General features: G+C 45.7%; 1 protein-coding gene across 1 annotated transcript; it reads right to left on the bottom strand.

Moving 5' to 3' along the window:
• Nucleotides 1-1679: 1679 nt before the first annotated feature.
• GCSH (glycine cleavage system protein H) lies at nt 1680-16988 on the bottom strand. The gene is made up of 5 exons (XM_055299695.2): nt 16694-16988; nt 9291-9370; nt 6294-6357; nt 3829-3960; nt 1680-2324 (listed from the first exon to the last, which is right to left on the bottom strand). Exons 1-5 carry the CDS (start codon nt 16839-16841, stop codon nt 2227-2229), a joined length of 522 nt encoding a protein of 173 aa, XP_055155670.1. The 5' UTR covers nt 16842-16988; the 3' UTR covers nt 1680-2226.
• Nucleotides 16989-21457: the final 4469 nt, after the last annotated feature.

Below are 21457 nucleotides of genomic sequence, written 5' to 3' on the forward strand. Positions count from 1 at the left end.
TATTTAGAACATTCATCCTCCCCCTCTCCCCTGAGATTCCCATTTAATTTTTTTTTTTTTTTTTTGAGATGGAGTCTCGCTCTGTTGCCCAGGCTGGAGTGCAGTGGCGCCATCTTAGCTCACTGCAGGCTCTGCCTCCCGGGTTCACGCCATTCTTCTGCCTCGGCCTCCTGAGTAGCTGGGACTACAAGCGCCCGCCACCACGCCCGGCTAATTTTTTTGTATTTTGAGTAGAGACAGGGTTTCACCATGTTAGCCAGGATGGTCTCGATCTCCGGACCTCGATCTGCCCGCCTCGGCCTCCCAAAGTGCTGGGATTACAGGCGTAAGCCACCGCGCCCGGCCCCATTTAAATATTTTTACAGTAAAATTTGCTAAGGGACTGATTTAGACCAGGAAATGTGAAAATCATTACCACAACCACCCAACTATTTAACAAATTTCTTATCCTATCACCTTTCATACCTGTGAAATGATGGTAGTAATCGATGTCTAGAGAACTTTCAAAACAAAAGGGTAAACTATGTAATTATTACTCATCCCCATCTATTTTCAAAGCAGACAGATTAACCTGATTGATAATTACACAATACAGACAATCATCCAGGATACCTTGGATACTTTTTTTTTTTTGAGACACGTTCTCACCGTCACCCAGGCTGAGTAGAATGGTGTGATCTTGGCTCACTGCAGCCTTGACCTCCCAGACTCAAAATGATCCTACCTGCTCCCAAATAGCTGGGACCACAGGCACATGCCACCATGCCAGGCTAATTTTTGTATTTTTGTAGAGATGGGGTTTCACCATGTTGCCCAGGCTGGTCTCAAACTCCTGGGCTCAAGAGATCCACCCACCTTGGCCTCCCAAAGTGGTAGGATTGCAGGCGTGAGCCACCACGCCTGGCCAATACTTAAGGGTACAAAGATATAGTTCAGCAGTGATATGGCTACTGGCAGAGTCTTGGAATGAACAGTTTCTTCAACTGAGGAGCAGGAAAGATTTGTATGTTATTTGCCTACCTACTTTCGCTAAGTCCTTATATTTGCTGTTTATTCACCACCAGAAGGTGGTATTATATGAATACTTCTCTTTTCCTCTAGTAACTGAGAAAATGATACAGGAGTTTATCTCCTCTTGCTCTGTATGTATATACATATATTTGCATGTGCATATAAACCCCCCACCCCAATATTATCAGCATATTACAGCTGGTTAGCGTATGCTATATATTAGCTACTTGGAAGTAACTTCTGGCACTCTAAATATGCTTAAGCTGCAAAGAATACTATCAAAGTCCATTATCTGAGCTCATAAAGCTTCAATCTGTGTCCACTTTTATTCCTGTGACTTAAGTGGAAACCTGAATGTGGTTTAACTTCTTAAAAATACCATGTGCTATACTGATCAAAACTTCCACCTTCCTTTGTCTTTTGTCTTCTTTCTTCGGACCTTGCATGATAGAAAATCAAAGTCGGTGATTTATTTTTTATTATGTTAAAGGTGACAGATCTTGGCTAAAGAAAAACCAGACTTGTGACTAAAGGAAACATTTTCTTGGAGATTTTCATTGTTCTGGCTTAAATTTCCTTTTAAAAAGTAACTTTCCATAAGTTAGCACTTTCACGAATACTAGCAGAGTCACTAAATGAAATATTAACATCAAAACAAAAAAACATGATTAACGAAGATGTATTTTATTATTCTGCCGCAAAGCTGTTGCTTCACTGTATAAAAATAGCACCAGCAAATGCAGTGTATTGCAAAATTAAGATAGTGGTGTTCCTCATCTGACACTGTACAAGCAACAAAAGCCTCTTCACTTCCAGTTATTTCCAATGGAAAGATCATTAAGTATTTCATCCCAAATCCAGGTATAGATACATGCAAGTTACAATATTATATAAGGCTTAAGAATAACAACGTTATCTTTGAATAATGTAATTTTTATAACTAGTTTTTACCATGGATAATTTCATGAATTCTGAACACTATAGCCTTGTCTAAAAATCAGAGGATATTGTTAAAAAGATGTGTTATTATATTTATCTATAATCATTAGAAAGTTAAAGGGTATTTTCTTTCATTAGCAATGTTAACAGTAGTTTTTTTTTCCCCCCCGTCGGTAATGCTAAAAGTTGCTATTCTAAGTCTTCTGTCCACCACTAATTTAAGACAACTCTGCTGGGATGCATTATTTCATACTAGTTTATTTAGGAGTTCCATTTTCACTCCTCAATAGATTTTATGTATTTCTCATATGCTTCTTCACTCATAAGTTCATCTAGTTCTGAAGGGTTACTCAGTGTCATCTTGATCAGCCAACCTGCAACCAGAAGACAACCTTATATTCCACATTAACTTTTTAAAAAGTCAAATTCATCCAAAACGTAAAATAAATTTCTGAGTGCCTCAATCTCGTATTCTTTACAAAAACCATACATTATTTGTTCATGGAACTTTAAATTTTGGCCTTAAGAATTAAAATACTTGTATATAACAAATGAAAATAATTATGGCTAGAATAGATTCCACCGTAATAAATTAAGAACTCTTAGGTTGTAATAAGCATCAGAAAATGACATTTAAATCTTTAAAGGCCGGGCACGGTGGCTCATGCCTGCAATCCCAATACTTTGGGAAGCCAAGGCAGACAAATCACTTAAGGCCAGGAGCTCTAGACCAGCCTGGCCAACACAGTGGAACCCCATCTCTACCAAAACCACAAAAATTAGCCAGGCATGGTGGCGGCTGCCTGCAGTCCCAGCTACTGGCAAGCTGAGGCAGAAGTGCTTGAACCCGGGAAGGGGAGGTTGCAGTGCGCTGAGATCACACCACCGCACTCCAGCCTGGGTGACAGGGGGAGACTCTGTCTCAAAAAAAAAAAATAAAAATAAGTCCTTAAATATATGATCCAAATACACAAGGCCAGGTATGTCTTTAACAAATGGAACACTAACTACTGAACTTAATGGGATTAGAAAGCAGTAGTAATTAGAAGGGCTAGGTGACAGACAAAAGAGAACTACAACCTAATCCTAACTTAGCCATTTATCAGCCATGTGACCCTGACAGATAAATCCTTTGGAGCCTCTGTTCATCTACAAAATACAGAAAATTGCTGTTAGCTTACCTCTTTAGATTACAGGGATGAAAATGTGAGAAAACCAAAAATTAATGCAAAATATATATATTTTTTTACCTCTCATATCACACAATATGAGTGGCTGCTTTATGTCTGAAAAAGTAAATACTTTGCAGGTGTTTATGCCAAAACCAAAGAATCTACAACTGATATCAAGAACCTTCAAAATAAGGTAATGCTTTTATCATCAGAGTTTTTTTTTTTTTTTTTTTTTTAGACAGTCTCGCTCTGTCACTCAGGCTGGAGTGGAGTGGTGCGATCTTGGCTCACTACAGACTGCAGCCTTGACCTCCCAGGTTCAAGCAATTCTCCTACCTCAGCCTCCCTAGTAACTGAGACTACAGGCACATTCCACCACAACCAGCTAATTTTTTATTTCTACAGAGACAGAGTTTCACCATGTTGCCCAGGCTGGTCAACAACTCCTGGACTAAAAAGCAATCCACGCACCCCGGCCTCCCAAAGTGCTCGGATCAGAGGCTTGAGCCACTGCGCCTAGCCACAAATCTTAAACATAACTTTATGTATTCAACTAACCTCTGTTTTTCTTTTAAAGCAGAACATCTCTATTTAGTACCACGAAGTAGAAAAAGATGAACTCACAATCAGCCAAACTTGTTTTAAATTCTAGATAAAATATTAACTGCAGTAGTAATTCCTTGAGAAATTTCTAGCAACAGCTTACCATCTTCATAACAAGATTTGTTTACAAGTCCTGGATTTTCTGCAAGAGCGTCATTAATTTCAGTTACTTCTCCTGATAAAGGAGAATAGAGTTCACTAGCAGCTTTCACACTTTCCAAAGCACCAAACTCATCTAAAGGGAAAAAAAAATGAAAGAAAACATGAAATGTTAAAAGTCAGTGACTTGAAAACATAAAATATGAAACAGTAGATTCCTGTCATATGGCTATGACTTTAAAATTCCAAATTTCCTTTTTCCACTGTCACCAGGCTGCAGTACAGTGGCGTGATCTCGGCTCACTGCCACCTCTGCCTCCTGGGTTCAAGCGATTCTCCTGCCTCAGCCTCCCAAGTAGCTAGGATTACAGGCGTGCACCACCATGCCCAGCTAATTTTTGTATTTTTAGTAGAGACAGGGTTTCCCTGTGTTGGCCAGGCTGGTCTTGAACTCCTGACCTCGTGATCAACCCGCCTCGGCCTCCTAAAGTGCTGGGATTACAACTGTGAGCCACCATGTCTGGCCTAAATTTCTTTAGTTAAAAATAAAACCTAAGTTTTGTCAGGCTATAATAACTCACGAGAAGGGTATATACTGTCTCAATAAAGTGGACCTATCTGTGTGTCCCGGACACAGTGAATAACAAATGGTGATGTGCCTGAATGCCAGATGTGTGTAGGTTCAGTAAAACTCAATGTTCTTGCAACTTAGCTGTGGCTCAGAAAACAACAAAATGAAAACTTTAGAATGTTCCAGTGACAGTGAAGTACCTTGTACCAGACCACCTTCCTGCAGATAACAATTGTAAGCTCTGAGCCAGGTGTGGTGGCTCATGCCTGTAATTCCAGCTCTTTGGAAGACCGAAGCAGGCACATCACCTGAGGTCAGTAGTTTGAAACCACCCTAGCCAACATGGTCTCTACTAAAATACAAAAAAATTAGCTGGGCATGGTGGTGGGCACCTGTAATCCCAGCTACTTGGGAGACTTGAGGCAGGAGAATCGCTTGAATCCGGGAGGCAGAGGTTGCAGTGAGCGGAGCCCACGCCACTGCACTCCAGCCTTGCTGACAGCGTGAGACTCCATCTCAAAAACAAAAAAACACAACTATAAACTGTGAACTACAGGCCAGGAACGGTGGCTCACACCTGTAATCCCAACACTTTGGGAAGCCAAGGCAGGTAGATCACTTGAGGTCAGGAGTTCAAGACCAGCCTGGCCAACATGGTGAAACCCCGCCTCTACCAAAAACTCAAAAAAAAAAAAAAAAAAAAAAAAATTAGCCTGGTGTGGTGGTGCATGCCTGTAGTCCCGGCTACTCGGGAGGCTTAAAAAGGAGAATTGCTTGAACCTGGGAGGGGGAGGTTGCAGTGAGCCAATATCGTGCCATTGCATTCCAGCCTGGGCAACAGAGTAAGACTCCGTCTCAAAAAAAGAAGATAAAAAGGCTGAGAAGTTAACAGTCTTAGGGACCCGATAGGACAGTATCAAGTGATATGATGAACATGTCTCAAATCAGAAAAGAAAAAAGGAATCAAGTGGGAAGAGAAAGAAATCATGACTAAAATAAGTCTCCAAATTTAATCAAAAAAAATTCAATCTACAGATTCAAGAAGCTTGGTAAACCCCAAAAACAGCCAAACGTAACACACACTGTGTGATTCCTTCCATATAAAGTTAAAGAATAGGCAAAATTAACCTATGGTGTAGAAACGAGAGAAGAGGTCATCTATTTGACTGGGAAAATATATTTAAGTGTGTACATTTGTTAAAACTCACTGAATTGTACACTTCTGGTCCATGCATTTCACTGTATGTAGATTTTATATCAAGTTAAAAAACTACCTTTAGCAGAATGTCTTAAAAGGGTATTCATTAGTTTAAGGATATTATCTAACATATTGATATTAATACACTTTTTTTCTTTTCTTTTTTTTTTTTTTTTTGAGACAGAGTCTTGCTCTCTCACCCAGGCTGGAGTGCAGTGATGGGATCTCAGCTCACTGCAACCTCTGCCTCCCAGGTTCTAGCAATTCTCCTCTCAGCCTCCTAAGTAGCAATTACTTTTGCACCAACCTAATACTTGGGTCAAAAGCACTCTAACTGGCTGGGCACTGTGGCTCACACTTGTAATCTCAGCGCTCTGGGAGGCCAAAGCGGGCAGATCATTTGAGGTCAGGAGTTCGAGATCAGCCTGGCCAACATGGGGAAACCCCGTCTCTACTAAAAATACAAAAATTAGCTGGGCGTGGTGGCACGTGCCTGAGACACAAGAATTGCTTCAACCCCGGAGGCAGGGGTTAGTGGGCCGAGATGGTGCCACTGCACTCCAGCCTGGGTGACAAAGCAAGACTGTCTCAAAAAAAGCACTCTAATTAATCCAGGGTACAAACAAATTACTATTCAATGTAAAGATCAGGTAAAGAGAATTCATGGCATGGATCATTCTAAGATCCTAAGAACACTCACCTTGTTTGTTCAATTTTGTCCCAACTTCAGGCAGACTACAGTAAACAACATCTCCCAACGCTTCCTAAATAAAACAAGACAAAACCAAAAATCTCTTAAGAAGTTAGAATTAAACCCTCCAGTAAATAGAACAAGCCAAACACTGAATCCCCTATAATTAAGATTTAGTACATATTTTATACCGGAGGGGCTACATTCTTGAGTTTTCCTTAAAATCCTTTAAACATGTAAAAACCACTCTTGGTCAGGCGTAGATTACAGTTCACGCCTGTAATCCGAGCACTTTGAAAGGCCCAAGGTGGGCGTATCACTTGAGGTCAGCAGTTCGAGACCAGCCTGGTTGACATGGTGAAACCCGGTCTCTAATAAAAATACAAAAATTAGCTGGGTGTGGTGGCAGGCACTTGTAATCCCAGCTACTCAGGAGAATAAGGCAGGAGAATCACTTAAATCTGGGAGGCAGAGGTTGCAGTGAGTTGAGATTGCGCCTGTGTATTCCAGCCTTGGTAACAGAGCAAGACTCCATGTCAAGAATAAAAATAAATGGCTGGGTGCAGTGGTTCATGCCTGTAATCCCAGCTCTTAGGGAGGCAGAGGTGGGAGGACAGCTTGAACCCAGGAGTTTGAGACCTGCCTTGGCAATACAGCAAGACCTTGTTCTCCAAAAATAAGTAAAATAAAATGATTTTAAAAAACTATTCTCAACTCAGGAGCTGCAAGAGACCAGCTACCAGCCAGATCTGGCTCACAGGCTTTAGCAACCCAACACAAGCCTCATGCAGCACACAACACTGCTAGCTCTTTGTTTGGTTTGGTTTTGAGACAGTTTCTCCCTTGTTGCCCAGGCTGGAGTGCAGTGGCCTGATCTCAGCTCACTGCAACCTCTGGCTCCCAGGTTCAAGCGATTCTCCTGCCTCAGCCTCCCAAGTAGCTGGGATTACAGGTGCCCGCCACCATGCCCGGCTAATTTTTTTACATTTTTTGCTAGAGATGCAGTTTCACCATGTTGGCCAGCTGGTCTTGAACTTCTGACCTCAGGTGATCCACTCGCCTCGGCCTTCCAAAGTGCTAGGATTACAGGTGTAAGCCACTGCGCCTGGCAAACACTGCTAGCTCTTCTGAGCATGAACATATTTGCTGTTCTTCCACCTCTGCAGTTTTATGTACACCACTGCCACCAATGCATTTGCTGAACTCCTGCTCACTGATTCTACAAATCATAGTCCTCACACCTTGTACTCCCTGAAGTCCCTGACTCCAGAAAGAAGTGGTCTCAAGTGAATTACAACCCCACCGTTCCGATGCCATCAAGTCATGTTTGCAAGTCATTCTCATGTAGGTAATTCCCCTCACAAATAAACTCTAGGAGGTAAGGATGACATCTTACACATCTCAAAAAATACCCAATACTGGGCCTCATAGTAGGTATACAGAGATGCCAAGGAAGATATAATTGTCAGTGATTCTCAACACACAACAATCTTACATGTCTGAGGAATTTTGTACAGTCACGTGCCGCCTAATGGCGTTTTGGTCAAAAACAGACCACATACATGACAGTGGTCCCATGAAATTATAATATAGTTAGTATCACTTATCCAAAATGCTTGGGACCAGAAGTGTTTTGGATTTCAGATTTTGGAATACCTGCATTATACTTAACACATAAGCACTCCTCATCCAAGATTCTGGAATCCAAAATGCTCCAATGAGCATTTTCTTTAAAGAGTCACATTGGTGCTCAAAAAGTTTCAGGTTTTTGGAGTATTTCAGGGATTAGAGACACTCAACCTGTGCCATATATTTACTGTACCTTTTGTGTTTTGATAGGCAATTGTGTTACGATCGCCTACAGTATTCAGTACAGTAACATGCTGTACAGGTTTGTAGCCCAGGAGCAAAGGCTGTACCATACAGCCAAGGTGTGTAATAGGCTGCACCATCTAGGTGTGTGTAAGGGCACCCTAGGAGGCTCACACAAGGATGAAATCCCCTAGGAGGCAGTTATCAGAACACAGCTCCATCATTAAGTGACACATGACTGTATTCCCGTCAGTTAACATCCCCCCTTCCCCGCCTTACCCAATACATACATCCAGCTGAAAATCACTGAACACGCTAGTATTTGGCTTCTCATTTTCTCTTAAACAGTATCGCCATATGGAATTGAGGGGAATTTACAGAGAAAAGATGAGCTAAATAAAAGCCTTCCCTTTGTGTAATCTGTGCCTACTGAGGTTTTCTTTCTTCCCGTCCTCCTGGTCACGTGTGTATCACTGGACCCACAAAATGCTGATAACACCCTGCTCTTCTTTTTCCTCTTTCCTTAATTGCCCAGTACAAAACACACACATTTCTTTCTTGAATAAGACATGTTTCCTACTTTCAGTGTTAAACTTGCAACATCTCTTAAAATACTACATAATGCCCTAACTAAATTATGTTTTACTTAATTCAACTCTGGTTGGTTTTCTTACTTTCTTTTTTTTTTTTTTGGAGATGGAGTCTCATTCTGTCACCCAGGCTAGAGTGCAGTGGTGCAATCTCGGCTCACTGCAACTTCTGCCTCCCAGGTCCAAGTGATTCTCCTGTCTCAGCCTCCTGACTAGCTGGGATTACAGGTGTGCACCACTAGGACCAGCTAATTTTTGTATTTTGCAGTGACATGATCATGGTTCACTGCAGCCTCAACCTCCTAGGCTCCAGAGATCCTCCTGCCTTAGCCTCCTGAGTAGCTGGGACCACAGGCATGAGCCACCATGCCCGGCCAATTTTTTTTTTTTTTTTTTTAAACTTTTGGTAGAGACGGGGTCTCACAATGTTGACCAGGCTGGTCTTGAACTCCTGGCCTCAAGCAATCCTCCTGCCTCAGCCTCCCAAAGTGTTGGGATTACAGGCATGAGCCACCTCACACAGCCTAAACACTTTCTAAAAGGTAGAGATAAAGCAAATTATGCAAGAGCACACTGTGACAAATATTTCAATATAATCCAATACCTGTGCAAAATTGCTGATTCCCACTGTTCCAATGCCATTTTCTGTTGTTACCCATTCATGTTTCTCTGTGAATTTACGCACTAAAACAGAAGACCAATATTTCAGAAAAGCAGTAGCATTACTTCTTAAAAGAAGCACTTTTCATTATCATTGCTTTCAAAAGACTTTCCCAGAATTTGTGTTTGACCTGTTGACACTACCTTTAGATAGTGCATGGCTCAGGAAAGAACAAAGATCATGTACAGAGATGACGCATTTAAACAGCAGTACCATTTAAGCAAAGATGGCTTGATCTGAACACCTTGTGCATCTTTTGGAGACTGGATTATCTGCTTTAACATTACTTAGCCTAAATCACAAAAGAAAATTTTGGAGCATATTTCAAATGTATACTTAACTAGTACTGGTCTGTCTTGCAGAAAAAAAAAATCTGTCTCTCTGAAGACAGATTTGGGGTGATGAGGTTTAGGGAGGCAGCATAAAGATGGCTCAGATAAGAAACGACTTAACCTAAAAAAAAAAAAATAACAGTAATAATTAGGTGCCTCTTTAGGCAGAGTTGACCTAAGAGAGCTTCAGTGCAGCTTGGGTTACAAAGTAAAATTTTACAGGAATGAAACTGACCTCCTGAACAACTATAATTTGACTAAGTTCTTAAAATTCTACTTTAATCAAATTCAAGCCTGACCTTGAAGATAGTACTACCGTCACTTAAAGAAGAAAATTAAGATCAGAACTCAACAGTCTTCTCAGAGCTAAGCCATGAGTCGGTGGGAAGTCAAGCTCTGCTCATCATTCACTGGACAGGTTAACCCCTGACTTACTGAGCACTTCTCTAAAGATACAGTCAAACGATTCAGGGAGTCCTGAAAGAAGGACCGCCCAATATTCAAGAGTAAAAAGAGTTATTTAGGATATAAAGTTAAAAGTACTTGCCTTAGAGAATATTTTTTAAAAAGCATATGCTATATTAAATATATTTCATATTCTGACACCAAGCATTTTTCCAAAAACAATGCAACGTAAGTTCATAGGAAAATGGTTAACTCAAATACTGTTTTAAAGAGTCCTCACTGGCTCATTTCACCCCTTGCCCAAAAGATAGTTGTACTTAAAACAGCATTCAATTGCTTTGGTTACAGCTCTGATATGCAGCACAACGTAAGTAGAGTGTATAATTATTATTTTTATTTTTGTAGAGATGGCGGGGGGGGGGGGTGTGTCTCACTATGTTGTCCAGACTGGTCTCAAACTCCTGAGCTCAAGTGATCCTCCCACCTCAACCTATGGAAGTGCTGGCATAATAGTGTGTGAGCCACCGTGCCTAGCCAAGTATATAATATAATATTGCTTTCTTTTCCCCCTAATTATGGAACTTTCTAAAGTTCATATCCCTTCAGTGGAAGAAGTCAAAAAATGTGTCACTAAGAAATTTATTTTGCTTCATTCCACTTCAAAGAACTGAACGTTTGAAGTCAATCTGATGTTCAGGTAAGAAAGTTTAAGACGTGTACACTGTGTTCTGACTGAAAGACTCTCCCTACCACCTTTACTAACTACTTCAGGTCTAGATTTAGAAGTCCGTTCCTGCCCAAAGGCTTGTCTAACCAAGTCTAGGTTCCCGGGCCAGCCGACATGCTCTTACAGCACCCTGTACCACTATCCCCCAGCACACAAACAGTGCTGAACATGCTAGAGTTCATCTGTCAGTCTCCCCAGGAAGTAGACTGTGTACCGACCAAGAAACAGCAAGGTTTATCTTATTTTCATTTGTTTTCCCAATGCTAAATACAGTGCTTGCCACATAGCAAGCACTCAAAAGCTGAAGGAATGAAATAATTTTTTTTTTCTTCCTTAAATTATCATGTTGCAGGCCAGGCACAGTGACTCACGCGTGTAATCCCAGCACTTTGGGAGGCCAAGGCGGGTGGATCACCTGAGGTCAGGAGTTTGAGACCAGCCTGGCCAGCATAGTGAAACCCCGCCTCTACTAAAAAAATACAAAAATTAGCCAGGTGTGGTGGTACACTCCTGCAATCCCAGCTACTTGGGAGGCTGAGGCATGAGAATTGCTTGAACCCAGGAGGCAGAGGTGGCAGTGAGCTGAGATCACGCCACTGCACTCCAGCCTGAGCAACAGAGCAAGACGCAGTCTCAAAAAAAAAAAAAAAAAATCGCTGGGCGTGGTGGCTCACGCCTGTAATCCCAACACTTTGGGTGAAAAATATATCTTTTTGTCCCCTTAAATTATCATGTTTCCTTCCTTATTTTGTCCCCTTAAATTATCATGTTTCCTTCCTTATTTTGTCCCCTTAAATTATCATGTTTCCTTCCTCCCTTCCTTCCTTCCTCCCTCCCTCCCTTCCTTCTTGCTTTCTTCCTTCTTTTCTTCCCATTGTGGCCCAGGCTGGAGTACACTCGGCTCACTGCGGACTCCCTGCGTCCAGCCCCCGTGATGCTCCTGCGGTGGCCTGGGGGCTGCCTCAGATTGCCGGCACGCGCCACCACTCCTCCCTCGTTTTTCTCCTTTGGCTGCAGGCGCGGTTTCGCCATGTTGGCCAGGCTGGTCTCCAGCTCCTGACCTCCAGTGGTCTGCCCGCCTCGGCCTCCTGAGGTGCTGGGACTGCAGACGGAGGCTCGCGCACTCGGTGCTCGGTGTTGCCAGGGCTGGACTGCGGTGGCGTGGTCTTGGTTCGCTGCAGCCTCCGCCTCCCACGGTGCTGGGATTGCAGCCTCTGCCAGGCCGCTGCCGTCTGGGAGGTGGGGAGCGTCTCTGCCTGGCTGCCCATCGTCTGGGTTATGAGGAGCGCCTCTGCCCAGCCGCCCCGTCTGGGAGGTGAGGAGCGCCTCTGCCCAGCCGCCACCCCATCTAGGAAGTGAGGAGCGCCTCTGCCTGGCCGTCCCGTCTGGGAGGTGAGGAGCGCCTCTGCCCGGCCGCCGCGTCTGGGAAGTGAGGAGCGCCTCTGCCCGGCCGCCCCTTCTGGGATGTGAGGAGCGCCTCTGCCCGGCTGCCCATCGTCTGGGAAGTGAGGAGCGCCTCTGCCCGGCCGCCCCGTCTGGGAAGTGAGGAGCACCTCTGCCCGGCTGCCCCGTCTAGGAAGTGAGGAGCATCTCTGCCCGGCCGCACCATCTGGGAAGTGAAGAGCCCCTCTGCCCGGCCGCCCCGTCTAGGAAGTGAGGAGCGTCTCTGCCCGGCCGCCCCGTCGGGGAAGTGAGGAGCGCCTCTGCCTGGCCGCCCCATCTGGTATGTGGGGAGCGCCTCTGCCCGGCCACCCCGTCTGGGAGGTCTACCACAGAGGCCAGAAGCAATGTGGGGGCTGGACGTGGTGGCTCACGCCTGTAGTCCCAGTACTCTGGGAGGCCGAGGGGGGTTGATCACTTGAGGCTAGGAGTTCAAGACCAGCCTGGCCAACATGGCGAAACATATGAAAAATACAACTGACCAACCAACCAACCAAGCGACAACAAAACAGGTCTACCCTGGAGTCATACTCTAATTTTTCCTATTTTCCTCCCTTTCTGATCCTTTATCCCACTTTCTTTTTCTTCCTCTTCCTTCTTCTTTGTCAAATAGAGGATTGAGTTATTATCGTTGATCCATACAAAGTCCCTCTCTCATTTATTTTCTTTAATTCCCACCCCCCATTTCTATTCCCCGTCTTCCCATGTGCAACCTTCCTAATATGTTTGATATGCATCTTTTTGTTTATGTGTACTTTTAGAAAATGTTTATTGTTTTGTGTGCAAAAAAAAAAAAAAAAAAAAAATTATGTTGCAGGCCGGGCACAGTGGCTCATGCCTGTAATCCCAGCACTTTGGGAGGCTGAGGTGGGCGAATCACCTGAGGTAAGGAGTTCGAGACCAGCCTGGCCAGCATGGTGAAACCAAGTCTCTACTAAAAATACAAAAATTAGCTGGGTATAGTGGTGCATGCCTATAATCCTAGCTACTCGGGAGGCTGAGGAAGGAGAATCACTTGAACCTGGGAGGTGGAGGTTGCAGTGAGCTGAGTCTGCACCATTGCACTTGAGCCTGGGCGACTAGCGAAACTTCATCTCAAAAAAAGTTGCAGAATGACATGATTTTTTAAAGTTTAAGAGGATTCTGAGGAAACTAGATAGTATATAGTTATTTGTCTGTAACATTTAATTCTCTCACTCTGTTACAAGTCTAGAAATCGCCGGTTATATGCCAATTATGGGCAGTTTGAAGCTAATACACCTTTTCAAAGTCAGCGCTGGACAACTATAAATACCACCTGAGACTACTGTCTTTGACCTAGCCATCTTGCCTACCTGTGAAGATAATTTTAGGAGTAAGGCTGCTGTGACACTCATTTTAGCAACTGAGCAACTACTAATTGTAATTAGTACAATTCTCCTTAACAAAGAGCAGTTAGTGTCTCAAACATTTGGACGTAAAGAAAATTGTTGGCCCCAAGTTCAGAGGGAGACAGCAACATTATTAAGCTCAATACCCCTCAGTCCTGGCCAACAGCGGTGGCTCTCGCCTGTAATCCCAGCACTTTGGGAGGCCGAGGCAGGCAGATCACCTGAGATCAGGAGTTCAAGACCAACCTGGCCAACATGATGAAACTCCGACTCTACTAAAAATACAAAAAATTGGCCAGGTATGGTGGTGGGTACCTGTAACCCCAGCTACTCGGGAGTCTGAGGCAGGAGAATCCCTTGAACCTGGGAGGCAGAGGTTGCAGTGATTCAAAGACCTAAGTCTTTATTTTACTAAGCATGCTGTTTAGGCTAAAGACAATATTAGTACAATTCTCCTTGAACCCTTGACCCGACAGGAAGAAGTGGACAGATTAGGTAAATAATTACTTTCTTTTTTTGAGACAGAGTCTCACTCTGTCCCCCAAGCTGGAGTAGAGCGGAGCGATCTAGGCTCACTGCAACCTCCGCCTTCCGGGTTCAAGTGATTCGGCCTCATCCTCCCAAGTAGCTGGGATTAGAAGCACATGCCACCATGCCCGGCTAATTTTTTGTACTTTTAGTAGAGACAGGGTTTCACCATGTTAGCCAGGCTGGTCTTGAACTCCTGACTTCAGGTGATCCACCCGCCTCAACCTCCCAAAGTGTGGGATTAAAGGCGTGAGCCACCGCACCTGGTCAGTAATTACTTTCTAACTGGGCCTTGAAAAAGGTGGTTTTTGGCCTTGGAAAATTAGGAGTTGTGAGCAATTTATGAAAATTTTGCATTTTCCTTTTTTCAACGTCACTAGTCAGATAAAATATTTTATTATTAATATTAGTTAATTTTTCTACTTTTTCTTTTTTTTTGAGATGGAGTTGTGCTCTTGTTGTCCAGCTACTCGGGAGGCTGAGGCAGGAGAACTGCTTGAACCCGGGAGGCGGAGGTTGCAGTGAGCCAAGATCCTGCCAGTGGATGCCAGACGGGGCGACACAGCAAGACTCCATCTCAGCCGGGCGCGGTGGCTCACGCCTGTAATCCCAGCACTTTGGGAGGCTGAGGCGGGTGGATCACGAGGTCAGGAGATCGAGACCACGGTGAAACCCCGTCTCTACTAAAAATACAAAAAAATTAGCCGGGCGTGGTGGCGGGCGCCTGTAGTCCCAGCTACTCAGAGAGGCTGAGGCAGGAGAATGGCGTGAACTCGGGAGGCGGAGCTTGCAGTGAGCCGAGATTGCGCCACTGCACTCCAGCCTGGGTGACAGAGCAAGACTCCGTCTCAAAAAAAAAAAAAAAAAAAAAAAAAAAAAAAAAAAAAAGGAATGAAAACCACAGACGTGAAATTAAATTCTTATCTGAGAAATGCTGTACCTTTGTATTCAAATTAGTGATGTATGGATCCCTATCAGAAACAGAGTGGACGGACTACTAGCAAGAAAGCAAAAGTAAATCTTTGTGCTACAAATTTTGGAATAAATTTATCAACCATTCCAGCTCCAAAGAGGTTTCTAAAACAATGAATTAATGAGACAAGAGCCATCACTGATCTACGTAATCAAAGCAGCCCGAGTTTTTCACAAGGAGCAGTCAGTGTCTCAAGCATTTGGGCGTAAAGAAAATTGTTGGCCTGGCGCGGTGACGCACAACTGTAATCCCAGCACTTTGGGAGGCCGAGGCGGGTGGATCCCTTGAGGTCAGGAGTTTGAGACCAGCCTAACGTGGCGAAACCCTGTCTCTACTAAAAATACAAAACTCAGCTGGAGGTGGTGACGGGCGCCAGTCAACCCAGCTACTCGGGAGGCTGAGGCAAGAGAATCGCTTGAATCCGGGAGGTGGAGGGTGCAGTGAGGAGGTTGCAGTGAGCCGAGATCGCGCCGCTGCACTCCAGCCTGGGCAACAGAGCAAGGCTCCGTCTCAATAAAAATAAAAAATAAAAAAAAAAAAAAGAAAACTGTTTTTCCTCTGCAATAATTGTGCTGAAGTAGCACAAATGGCCGAGACATTCATGGGCAGGTCTCCCAGTTATTTCAAGTCTGTTTGAGTTAGGCCTCATTTCAGCAAGCACACACATGAACGATCCAATACAAACTTTAGCAGAACTCCTGTTGAGTCCAGAAGACTTTATCTTACTTGTTTTGGGGAAATAGCTGAATCTTCAAAGTTATGATTGTTTTATCTAGCAAAAGAATCTAGATCTGCTGCTTTAATTTTTTTTTTTTGAGGTGGAGTGTTGCTCTGTCGCCCAGGCTGGAGTGCAGTGGCGCGATCTCGGCTCACTGCAACCTCCGCCTCCCAGGTTCAAGCGGTTCTCCTGCCTCAGCCTCCCGAGTAGCTGGGATTACATGCGCATGCCGCCACGCCTGGCTAATTTTTTGTACTTTTAGTAGAGATGGGATTTCACCGTATTAGCCAGGATGGTCTCGATCTCCTGACCTCGTGATCCACCCTCCTCGGCCTCCCAATGTGCTGAGATTACCAGTGTGAGCCATCGTGCCCGGCCTGGTGCTTTAATTTTAATAAGCGCTTCTGTTTTACTTTTCCTTCGGAGTTCTCAGTAACGGTCCATTAGTAAACTAAAGGCCTCCCCATTTGGGGTCTCAACGATGCACGCAGATGGGAGATAAACTTAAGGCCACCGAGACGCTTAAGCGACACGTGCCTGGCTTCTGCAGTAAGCGGCCGACCTGCCCGCCGGACCCGCCGGGCCACCCCCGCCTCGGTGTCCCGCAGGCCTCCCCTCCCGGCTGCATGAAACCCCTAGGGCAAAGGCTGCTCGCGGGTACTCCCGCTACTTAAGGGGGAGAAGCGGCCGCAGAGCCAGGGATCCCAACAGAATTAAGAAGGGGGCAGAGTCCGCGCTCGCTCCGCCCCGGTGACTCAGGAGCGGTGCCCCGGCGTGCTCCGAGTCCTGCTGGGCCTGGGACAAGCAGCCCAGGCGAGGACGGAGCAGCCGCCCACGTGCCCGCCGCGCTTACCCGAAAGCAGAGCGGGTCCAGTGCGCAGCGTACGGACGGCGCCCACCCCCAGCTGCCACGGCCTCGGCGGGCAGGGCGCGGCGGGTGACGGGACCACGCGCAGGGTGCAGAGCAGGGACCGCACGCTCCGCACCACTCGCAGCGCCATGTTCGCAGGGGTGCGGGGGTCGCAACGCTACGCCTCGGCCACCGCGCCGGGAGGCGGGGCGGGGAGGGGCAGTTCGCGGCCGGAGCGAGCCAGCTGGACTGAGGCGCGGAGGCGGTGCCGCGGGGGCGGGACAGAGCCTGACTCGACAGACTGCGGTGGGCGGAGACTCCCAGGCAAGGGGGCGAGGCAGGGTCTGATTGGCCAGTACGAGGAGACGGGAGACTCCAGGGCCTGGCGCGACCTCGGATACGGCGACGCGCAAGAGGGGCGTGGACATGGGGGAGAACCTGAGGCCCGGAAGAGGCTGCACCGAGGGGCGGGGACTAGCGCGGCGGGCCTGGGTATGATTGGGCTGCCCGGAGGAGGGAGGCGGGGCCTAGCCCCGGGCGTGGGTTCCTTTCCACATGTGGATCTCTTTCACTGTCTCAGTCATAAATTTGCAAAGGTGGTTTCACCACTTCGCGAAGGAATTCGAGAACCAATCGGAAAATCGTGAAAGTACAGAGATTTACTGCAAAGTACACACTGAAGAAAGGGCGGACTCAAAAGAGGGCCACACAATGGGCCTTGGGGTTTCCATCTTTGTGGGTTTCTTTAAGAAATGGAATATGCACGAAGGTTTCTGGAATAAGGTGGAGACTTATCAGAACTGTGGTGCCAGCCATTTTTACACCAAATATGGGTGTTCCCGGAATTGTCGTGGTGCCGGTGGGTGTGTGACTGAGTATGTTAATGAGTCCTAGGTGAAGCCTAGGTCAAAGCCAGCACCACGTTGGGTCCAGCTGGTTTTAGCCAGCTTGGCCCACACCCTGGTTTTTCAGGGTCTTAGCCCATAGCTTGTGCAGCTGGTTCAACAGTTTCCTTTTGTTGCATAGAACTGCAGCCTGGAAGTTTCTATTCTCCTGCAACTGCTCTGTATCGTTCCTGTCTCAAAGAGTCCCAGGGATCCCAAACAGGACCGGCAGAATCCAGAAGCTTACTTAAAAAAGAGTAAAGACTGGTCCAAGGGTCAGAAGTGGCTTCTTGGTGGAGACTGGACCCAGGCCAGTCACTAATGCAGAAATATTCAAAATGCAGAGAGCTGAGACCCAGTATGCACAATTCCTTGTTTCATCAGCCAGTGCTGTGACCAAGGCCTTCCGAGAAAAGCCGAAGTCATCATCCCAATCCAAGAAGTCAGAAAAAAATTAGGTTCTGGGAAAGACCTCACCTTTAACACAGATTTTATGGAGTGGCCATGAGTCAGCAAAGAAATACTGTTCTGAAAAACACTTTAAGCTGCACACACACCTTTAGTACTGTTACCAGAAAGGGCTCCCGATCCAGACCCCAAGAGAGGGTTTTTGGACCTCATGCAAGAAAGAATTTGGGACAAGTCTATAAAGTGAAAGCACGTTTATTAGAGAAGTAAAGAAAGAATGGCTTCTCCGTAGACAGAGCAGCAGTGTGGCTTCTCGACTGAGTATACTTATAGTGATTTCTTGATTATATGCTAAACAAGTGGTGGATTATTCAAGAGTTCTCCAGAAAAGGGGCAGGGATTTCCTAGAACTAAGGGTTCCTCTGCTTTTTAGACTATAGGGTAACTTCTCTGGACGTTGCCATGGCATTTGTAAACTGTCATGACGCTGGTAGGAGTGTTTTTTTAACATGCTAATGCATTATAATTAGAGTATAATGAGCAGTGAGACCTACCAGAGGTAGCCATCTTGGTTTTGGTGAGTTTTGGCCGGCTCCTTTACTGCATCCTATTTTATCAGCAAGGCCTTTGTGACCTGTATCTTGTGCCAACCCTAGCTCATCCTGTGACTAAGTGAGGCAGGTGAATCACTTGAGGTCAGGAGTTCGAGACCAACCTGTCCAACATGGAGAAACCCCATCTCTACTATAAATCCAAAATTTAGCCAGGCATGGTGGCAGGCGCCTGTAATCCCAGCTACTCAGGAGGCTGAGGCACGAGAATCACTTGAGCCTGGGAGGCAGAGGTTGCAGTGAGCCGAGATCACGCCACTGCACTCCAGCCTGGGTGACATAGCAAGACTCTGCTTCAGAAAAAAATAAAAATAAAAAGAATACCTAACCTCCTGGGAATGCAGCCCACCAAGTCTCAGCCTCATTTTACCCAGCCCATATTCAAAATGGAGTTGTTCTTGTTCAAACACCTCAAACAGTACCACAGGGTGCACACCGTGGAGTGTGTGTGTGTTTGGGGAGCCCATACATTGTTGCACTGAGCTTCTGCCCTGCTATGAACTTAGGGTTGCCACCACATTTGTGCAGTGGCTTGCAAGGGCTGTCATGCCCAATTTCTTTTGAGCAAATCATTCCCATCTATTGAGCCTTTGCTATGTGCCTGGCACTATGCACACATCTTTTTAATCCTATCCAAACCTCTTTCTGGCAGGTGTCACACTCATTTCATAGATGAGGCTCAGAGGTTAAGGCGCTTCCCAGGAGTGGGATCGGGGAGGCGTTTTTGTGGCTTAAGTAGCTCCTAGGTGTCAGTAGTAGACCTTGGCCTCTACACTGATTGGAAAGCAACTGTTCTTTTTTTTTTTTTCTTTTTTTGAGACGAAGTCTAGCTCTGTCGCCCAAGCTGGAGTGCAGTGGCGTGATCTTGGCTCACTGCAACCTCTGTCTCCCGGGTTCAAGCGATTCTCCTGCCTCAGCTTCCCGAGTGGCTGGGACTACAGGACTACGCACCACCATGCCCGGCTAATTTTTGTATTTTTAGTAGAGACGGTGTTTCACTATGTTGGCCAAGCTGGTCTCGAACTCCTGACCTCGTGATCCACCCGCCTCGGCCTTCCAAAGCGCTGGGATTACAGGCATGAACCACTATGCCTGGCCAGCAACTGCTCTTAAGCTCTGCTCCACTTGCCTTCGTTTGGGATGCTGACTGGATCACGCTGGTCCACCCTGCACTATAGATCTTGGCTACCTTCTCTAATGTCAAGATTTTGTTTTCTATTGTTGTTTCACTACAAGCCAGTGCAGCATCGTTCCACTTACACCCTAACATATTTATCCTCAGCTCCACTAACTCATATGATGGGAAGAAAATATCACACATCAACATCAACGTATGGGCAGCAAACAGGCCCTTCCACCAAAAAATATGACGTGTGCTTTTCTTTTGGTAAAAAGCACTGAAGACAGTCAAAATTTTTTTTTTTATTTTTCAATCTAGTAATCTTTGTAACCTCCTGGTTTGAGATTTTAAAGGTCATCTTATTGCCCATTGAGTATAAGCTCTGGAAAATTGCAGGTGGTCATTTCTTCCAGGTGTTTTGAGAGGGGCCCATTCATCTCTTTGAGCTGATAGACATCTTTTCCTCTTATAACAATACAGTACACTGGGTGCAGTGGCTCACACCTGTAATCCCAGCACTGTGGGAGGCCTAGGTGGGCAGATCACTTGAGGCCAGGAGTTCAAGACCAGCCTGGCCAACACAGTGAAACCCTGTCTCTACAAAAAAATACAAAATTTACCTAGGCATGCTCTTGTGTGCCTGTAGTCCCAGATACTGGGAAGCCTGAGACACAAGAATCATTCGTTCCCGGGAGGCAGAGGTTGCAGTGAGCTGAAATCATGCCACTGCATTCCAGCCTGGGCAACAGAGCAAGACCCTGTCTCAAACAAACAAACAAACAAAAACTTTTATAACCCAGTATTCCCCATACTTATTTGACCCAGAAACATTTTTGGAGGAATGATACCTGTTCTGGTTTGAATTGTGGCTCCTAAAGAGATACGTCAAAGTCCTAAGTCCCAGTTCTTCAGATGTAACCATACTGGGAAACAAGATCCCTGCAGATGTATTATAATTAGTTCAGATGAGGTCACCCTGAACTAGGGCGGGCCCTTAATCCAATATGGCTGGTGTCCTGAGAAGAGGAGAAGGAATAGAGGCTCCCAGCAAGCTTCTTCCTATCTGGGAGTGATGCATCTAGAAGCTGAGGGACACCAAGGTTTGCTGGCCAACACCAAACGCTGGAAGAGGCAAGAAGGATTCTTCCCTAGAGCCCTCAGAGGGAGCATGGCACTGCCAGCATCTTTTTTCTTTCTTTCTTTCTTTTTTGTGAGATGGAGTTGTGCTCTGTTGCCCAGGCTGGAGTACAGTGGTGCCACCTAGGCTCACTTCAACCTCCGCCTCCCGGGTTCAAACCATTCTCCTGCCTCAGCCTCCTGAGTAGCTGGAACTACAGGCGCCCGCCACCACACCTGGCTAATTTTTGTATTTTTATTAGAGACAGGGTTTCACCATGTTGGCCAGGCTGGTCTCAAACTCCTGGCCTCAAGTGATCTGCACGCCTCGGCCTCCCAAAGTGCTGGGATTAGGGGCATGAGCCACCAGGCCCGGCCACTGCCAACATTTTGATTGCACACTTCCAGGCTCCAGAGCTGGGACAGTATACATTTCTGTTGTTTTAAGCCACTCAGTTTGTGATACTTTGTTCTGGGAAACTAATACAGCATCCATTAGCATTTCTCAGACAGTTTGAGAAGCCCTGAACTAGAATCATTCAAAAGCAACCCCCGACGACTAAAAAGACGAAATAATTAGTCTGTGCAGGAAATTGTTTTTTCCAAACTCCATGTAATATTTGTTTTA

Source organism: Symphalangus syndactylus, chromosome 11 (genome assembly GCF_028878055.3).
Source record: "Symphalangus syndactylus isolate Jambi chromosome 11, NHGRI_mSymSyn1-v2.1_pri, whole genome shotgun sequence".
In the NCBI taxonomy this organism is placed as follows: Eukaryota; Metazoa; Chordata; class Mammalia; order Primates; family Hylobatidae; genus Symphalangus; species Symphalangus syndactylus.